Source organism: Lethenteron reissneri, chromosome 69 (genome assembly GCF_015708825.2).
Source record: "Lethenteron reissneri isolate LAM-NWPU_2019-01 chromosome 69, ASM1570882v1, whole genome shotgun sequence".
Classification (NCBI taxonomy): Eukaryota; Metazoa; Chordata; class Hyperoartia; order Petromyzontiformes; family Petromyzontidae; genus Lethenteron; species Lethenteron reissneri.
The window spans coordinates 1105197-1112053 of record NC_083847.1 but is presented as its reverse complement, the minus strand read 5'-3'; the positions used below and the strand labels follow the sequence as shown (position 1 = coordinate 1112053).

The window sequence follows — 6857 nt, the reverse complement described above, 5'->3', positions numbered from 1 at the left end:
AATTAAATACAAGGAAAGTCGTATATATGGATTATAAGGTTTTCAGTTTTTGTATGATTGTTTATATTGTACATTTTTGTTGTTTTCTTGAATAATTTTCTGTGTTTTTGGAAAAATATATTATTGTGTTAGTAAAAAAAATGTTTTCCTAAAAAGTGGAAAATTTGTGAAAATTTTTTTCACGAAAAAAAATTGTCACGCACAACGAGTCTGTGTGCAAAATGTCAGCTCGATTGGATCACGGGAAGTGGGTTAAAAAACGACCGAAAGATTTGCACGGTCGTAAGCACGCAAGCAAGTGAACTTAATATAAAGGATTTTAAAAAAAAATTCCTAAAAAGTGGAAAATTTTGGGAAAAAAAATTCACAAAAATAAATTGTCACGCACAAGGAGTCTGTGTGCAAAATGTCAGCTCGATTGGATCACGGGAAGTGGGTTAAAAAGCGACCGAAAGATTTGCACGGTCGTAAGCGCAAGCAAGCAAGTGAACTTAATATAAAGGATTTAATAAAATAATAGTTCGTGTTTAAATCCATCCTGTATACCAGGCGAGCTAGTTAACATCTCGCCACTGCTGTCCCCAGATGTCCATCTCGGCCCTGCCGCTGCTGCTGGGGGTGGTGGTGGTGGGAGCCCAGCAGGAGAAGACCGTCTGCGCGGGCATCAACGGGATCCCCGGTCAGCCCGGAGCCCCGGGGCAGCACGGCGCCCCTGGGGCCCCCGGGAGGGACGGCAGAGACGGTGAGGGGTCGGGTCCCAGAGACCCCCCGACGGTGCGCTCGTGGTGGGACGCGATCACTCGCTCGCTCACTCGATCACTCACTCGTTCACTCCCTAGTCACTCATTCACTCATTCAATCGTTCACTCACTCATTCACTCACTCATTCATTCACTCGTTCACTCAATCGTGCACGCACTAACTCACTCATTCACTCGCTCACTCGTTCACTCACTCACTTACTCACTTATTAACTCACTCAATCGTTCACTCACTCATTCACTCCCTAGTTCATTCAAACGTTAACTCACTCAAACGTTCACTCACCATGTCATGCCCTTGATCGTTCACTCGCTCATTATCGTAGGAGAGTGTCTCATGTGGAGTAGAGTGAGATGAGAGGGGAGAGGCAGGAGAGTGCGTGGAGGGGAGTGGAGTGAGATGAGAGGAGAGTGCGTGAAGGGGAGTGGAGTGAGCTGAGAGTGGAGAGACAGGAGAGTGCGTGGAGGGGAGTGGAGTGAGATGAGAGGGAGAGGCAGGAGAGTGCGTGGAGGCGAGTGGTGTGTATTGAGAGTGGCTTGTTGAGCGGACGAGCCATGCTTTGTTCTTGTCGCAGGCGCTACCGGAGCACCCGGGGACAAGGGAGAGCTCGGGGCTCGAGGCTTGACTGGGGACCCAGGTGAGACTGTGACACTGACTCGTGTGCTCCTAGCAGCTGATTCTATATATGTATTTTATTACCAAGTAATTCTCACTGAGCTATGCGTAGTGGCGTAACGCGCGCAGGGTTTGCAAACAGCAGTTGCATTCATGTACGGGGTTGCAACCTGTGAGGCCAGCTCAGGACGAGCAGGTGCAGGCGGGTGGCCTGGGAGACAGCAGACAGAGAGACGCCATCAATTAAACGAGGCAGTGATTGGCTGGCTGCAAATGCAAACGCATTTGGCTGAGGGTGAGAACACGTGCGAGAGACGGCATCTTAATGAGGGTCATCTGAGGGCACTTAATGAGAAGGGGGATATAAGGGGAACGTGTGAAGCAACTGGATTGAGTTGGTTGGAGATGAAGCAGTGAACATATTTAAAAGAAGTCCGGGACCTTGCCTTCCACACCTCGTCCTCCCCAGAGGTGATGGCTGATCCCCCGCTGGGGGCACGGGCGAGACACGCTATCAGTGGAAAGACTAGCGGAAAATCTTTAGTCTGAGTGTGATAGGCTAGCGGGGTGAGAAGCTAGCAGAGTGTACAGATAGAGAGTCCGTGACAGGCTAGGAGAGTGGGGAGTAACAGGCTAGCGGAGGAAGAAAGAAAGAGTTAGCGACATGAGTACGTGGTGTTGAACGTGAGGAGCATCCGTGTGGGATGCTGCGAATAAAGTAACTCAGGAGAAAAAAATAAGTTTTCCGCGTAAATAAACACCACACCAAATATGTAACTCTTGTGGACTCATCAACACGTGGACATTTATTCAGCCAAATACATGTCTACATGTGGAGGGAAGAAAATCGGAGGACCCGGTGAAAAATCCACACAACAACGGGGAGAGACGCATGCAAACTCCAAATAAACAGCTGGCGTCAGGAATGCGATCGAGCACACGACCTCCTGTAAACCAGGCGAGGTAGTTAACATCTCGCCACCGACAGGCTGCATGTGCTACGGAGCAATTAATCATTTCTCTTATTATTTTAAACGTGAAGTTAAAAGACACCACAAGTGCCCAAGCAACTCAATATAATCGAGGTAGGAAATAACCGAGCTCACTGATATATTTATTTCACTGCGGTTGCTATGAGATGTTAACTCCCTCGTCTGGTCCACAAGAGGTCGTGGGTTCGAACCAGAGGTCGCAATCGGGTACCCGACACCCGTACCCTACCCGATACCCGGCTACCCGTACCCAGCCGGGTACGGGTACGGCTACCCGTTTGCGACCCTGGTGCGGCCGGGTACGGGTAGGCCGTGAGTCACTGGTGAGTAACCGTTTGTCACTCATTTCGGGTAGGGTACGGGTACGGGTAGGGAACGGGTACCCGTTTGCGACCTCTGGTTCGAACCCAACCCTGACGATGCCTGATGTATATTCGGCGGTTGTATGTTCTCCCGTGGTCGTGTGGATTTTTCTCCGGGTCCTCTCGTTTTCCCCTCCACGTTTAGACTTTTGAGTATTTGGCTGCTACAAATATTCACGTGATGAAACCAGCCACTTCATTGTCGACAGGCAGGTCGCTTCTGGAAAAAAAAGCAAAACAGCAGCTCAGTGGAAAAATAACAAATAGTTTAGGTCATAATTTAGTCTATGGGTCTCTATGTATCTCCATTTTCATGGAAAATATACCTCATTAGGTACACCGTGTATAACCAGAACATGACCCCCATATTCTGGAAAACAGAACTCACTCGGTACACCGTGTAGAGCTGAAACACGCATTCCAAACAGCCACGTCGGGTAAGGTTTTCCTGTTACAAAACAAAGACGTTTGTCACAGGACTCGACTCAATTGTGCAGGTTTGGCTCACCGTCATCAACATTGATGCAGAATTGCCCCATGTCTCCGTTTGAGAGTGGGGATAAACACACAAAAAACAAAGACCCCACGTATCGCCTTAAAAAAAACTGTTGTGGTAAGTGATGTTAGTGAGCACCTATGAAGGCCGGCACGCCTTTATCTCCCAAGTGGCGTTGTTAAAACATCGCACTTGGTAATCATTTGAGGATAGTCGAAGTAGGGAAGAATTCCCATGACCGGTTCAGATAATCGTCACTTGTGTTGACCATGTGCGGGAATCGAACTCGGGTCTCTGCTGGGTGTATAGCGCTAACCTCTACACTACCGTGGGGTGACACACACATGCACACGCCGTGTGTTTGGACTGTGTTGTCCGACTAGGTCTGCCGGGAATGCTGGGCCCTCTTGGCCAACCGGGGCGCGCGGGGACTCCGGGAGTCCCAGGCGCCTACACGCCGGCGGCCGGCTCCCCCGTGACGTTCAACGTCATCATCACCAACCCGCAGGGCCACTACAACCCCGGCACGGGGAAATTCACCTGCGCCCATCCAGGCGTCTACTATTTCACGCTGTACGCGCATGCCCATGAAAAGCACCTCGTGATTATGATCATGAAAAACGGGGAGGTCGTCTCTAAGGTCACTGGCGTAAACTACAACGCAATAAGTGGCAGCGTAGTGCTGAGTCTCAAAGCTGGGGACGAGGTGTGGCTGGAGTTGGAGGCTCCGTACATTCATTTTTTCTTCGACGTGCATAGAGACGCCGTTTTCAGTGGCTATATCCTGTACTCAGAGTGAATAGATTTTTTTTTCATCGGCGCGTCTGGGAAGACAGATCAGGAACACATTCACACGGACGCGCATGCACCCCCCTTAAGTTTACACAAAGCTTTTGGGAAACATCTCAGAAAAATGCTCAACAAAAATCTGCAAATATTTCCAAAGCTGTGGTAATGACAACTAATTTTGGGATGTGAGATGTTCTCACCAGAGGAAAAATAGGCCCGGCACTTTTTCTCAGCCACCTCTCTCCTTGCCGGCCAGGGTGTCTGGGCGATTATGAATCGGTTAGACAATGCAGAGAGACATAGCCGCTTGCACCAACTGAGAAAGTCCTGAAACCCCACCAATTTTCCCATCCGGCATCGGCAGTGATTGAGGAAATATTCCAGTTCCAGCTGATAGCTTTGAGGGTTGCTCATTGCTAACATGGGAGAGAGAGGAGTTCCGATCCATTTTCTGCAATTCCCTCAATATTTTTAATAGGACACCAACACAGCTTTTTAAATGTGATTTGACGGCAACAGAAAGAAGGACAATAACTCGATTTGGAATACTGAGAATCTTAACAAGATTTGGAATGTAGTAACTATGCCTTGGTTCGTTATGCACAAGAACGTGAACCAACTGTGGTGGATAATAATTCATTGACAACCGAGTACCATCAACTCTTCAAACTCTCAGCGACAGTAATAGCACGCGTCTACACAACCCTGCAGTTCACCGACTTAACACAGAATAGACAAAACTCCACTCGCTCACTCACTCACAATGAACTCACACGCGCTGATGATGACCACGATGGTGAAACATACAAAAACTAGATTCCCCGACTAAAGAGGAGCTGCCCGAAGTTATCAACAGAAGGTGTGTACCGGATTAATTGCTCTCGTAGTTAAATGCTTTGTTGGACAGACGGTACGAAACATATGTTTGAGATTTATTAAAACTTTCGTGACTGCAGCAATTCTTTCGGTAAAGTACCGTAGATAGGTTAAAAAAAACATTACAAACATTACAATGTTTTTTATATGAGACTAAAATAACACCGAAGAAATATTAAGTACTTGCAAACACAACTGTTGGAATTTGCAGAACAAGCATGCCAACAAGGGCATTCAATTGATTTTGATAACGTTGCTTTGGTTGTGTAACACTAATTATCATTTGGCTAAGACTAATTCGAGAAGCCATTGACATTGAGAGAAATACAAATAACTTTAACCGTTCTGACTGCTCCAGGCTTAGCGCTGCTTGGAAGCCTATTATTAAGTAATACACCTTGCAATTGTATGCCTTGTAAAGGCATCACAATACTGATTAACTGTGATTAAGCCATCTGTTCCAGATTAACATAATCCATTGTTACAGGATTACAATAAACACCCTCTGCTCTCTGATTGGCTCACAGTGATGACGCCACGTTTCTCTATTTAAGACCGGAAGTAAGGTAGATATCTCTTCACATTCTGGCAAAGTCGCCCGATGATGATGATGGTTGGCGTAAATTGCTAGCGAAACGTCATGGTAATTAAAAATTGTAAATGTTGCAATAGATTTTCTCAAGCAACACACAACCGGTTAGTGCTGAAGTGGAAACTAATTGGCCACGCTCTTTGGTTCTTTAGGCAAAGTCACGTAGTTAGAAATAAAATAAAAACAAATCACGATGTTTCGATCGTGATTGTTTTTATTTCAGTTCATTTCTAACTACGTGACTTTACCGAAAGAACCAAAGAGTATGGATTCCTGCAGTCACGAAAGCTTCAATTCAAGATTAATTGGCCACCTTTTGTTTACGTGAAAAACCTTTACTGAATGGGCTATGTCGGGTTAACGACATTTATACTGACGCCATTTTACTCCAATAAAACATCTATCATGAATAATATTCGTGGCGAAAGCCTCCTACTACTTTGGGTTAAATTGACATTCATAAAGCACAGGACACCGTCCAGTTAAAGGACCGAAGTTGAGCGTTTAGGCGTCAGAATCCAAGTCTGCATTGCAGCCCGGTGAACCACTACAGCCGGATGTTGTGTTCAGCCCACGGGGTCTTAAACACAGGAGCATTGCAGATAGAGGCGCTCTCTCTCTCGCATCGTGAGTTCAAGACAGCTGCACAAAGTCCCAGCGCATGCAACACGCTCCCAGGTGGCGCAACGACCAATTCGCTATTTCAATGTTGGTGGGGTGGCTATGCAAGTTACGACTCACTTTTACTCAAATAGCTACGCATGTTTTTTAACACCCGTATATACAATATGTAGGCTATAACTATATATTTAACCGGAGGTGTGGGAGAAGGACAATAAACTATGTATCTCTGCGTGAATTTCCGTGTCTTTGTCCGAGTCTATGGGTCTCAATGTTAGTTTTTGGGCTTCTATGTTAGTCTTTGAGTTTGTGTGAGCCTATGAGTCTCTGCATGCGTCTATAGAGCATCGTGTGAGTGTATGGGTCTCTGTATGAGTTTTTGCATGTGTGAATCTATGGTTCTCTGTGTGAGTATATTGGTCTCTATATGAGTTTATGGGCTTCAATGTGAATCTTTGACTTTCTGCATGAGTTCATGGGTCTCTTTGTGAGTTTATGGGTCTCTGTATGAGTCTATGAGTATCTGAGTATATGGGTATCTGTGTGTGTATGAAACCTGTCCACTCTCTCCGATGCATCGCATAACGTTGCCTTATACCCCATGCAGGGGAGTAGCAGCAGCAGCAGCTCCTGACTCTGAATGATTTATGACCTCCATGTGTTACTATCTTTTATCGGCCTAGAATCTCTTACTTTCTAAAAATTTCCAATCCTGTTTTGGTAATTCACTCATTTACCAGCTTCAACAACAG

At 46.3% G+C, this 6857-nt stretch overlaps 1 protein-coding gene across 1 annotated transcript; it reads left to right on the top strand.

Moving 5' to 3' along the window:
* Positions 1-585: 585 nt before the first annotated feature.
* On the top strand, positions 586-6256 carry LOC133360725 (complement C1q tumor necrosis factor-related protein 5-like). The gene is made up of 3 exons (XM_061579514.1): positions 586-742; positions 1337-1399; positions 3611-6256. The coding sequence occupies exons 1-3, from the start codon at positions 586-588 to the stop codon at positions 4024-4026; spliced, it is 636 nt and encodes a 211-aa protein (XP_061435498.1). The 3' UTR covers positions 4027-6256.
* Positions 6257-6857: the final 601 nt, after the last annotated feature.

Bases quoted from the DNA above. Each gene is read 5' to 3' on its own strand.
- LOC133360725 (XM_061579514.1), top strand. From the start codon at position 586: ATGTCCATCTCGGCCCTGCCGCTGCTGCTGGGGGTGGTGGTGGTGGGA. The intron at 743-1,336 runs GTGAGGGGTCGG...TTCTTGTCGCAG, and splicing joins CGGGAGGGACGGCAGAGACG to GCGCTACCGGAGCACCCGGG. The intron at 1,400-3,610 runs GTGAGACTGTGA...TTGTCCGACTAG, and splicing joins AGGCTTGACTGGGGACCCAG to GTCTGCCGGGAATGCTGGGC.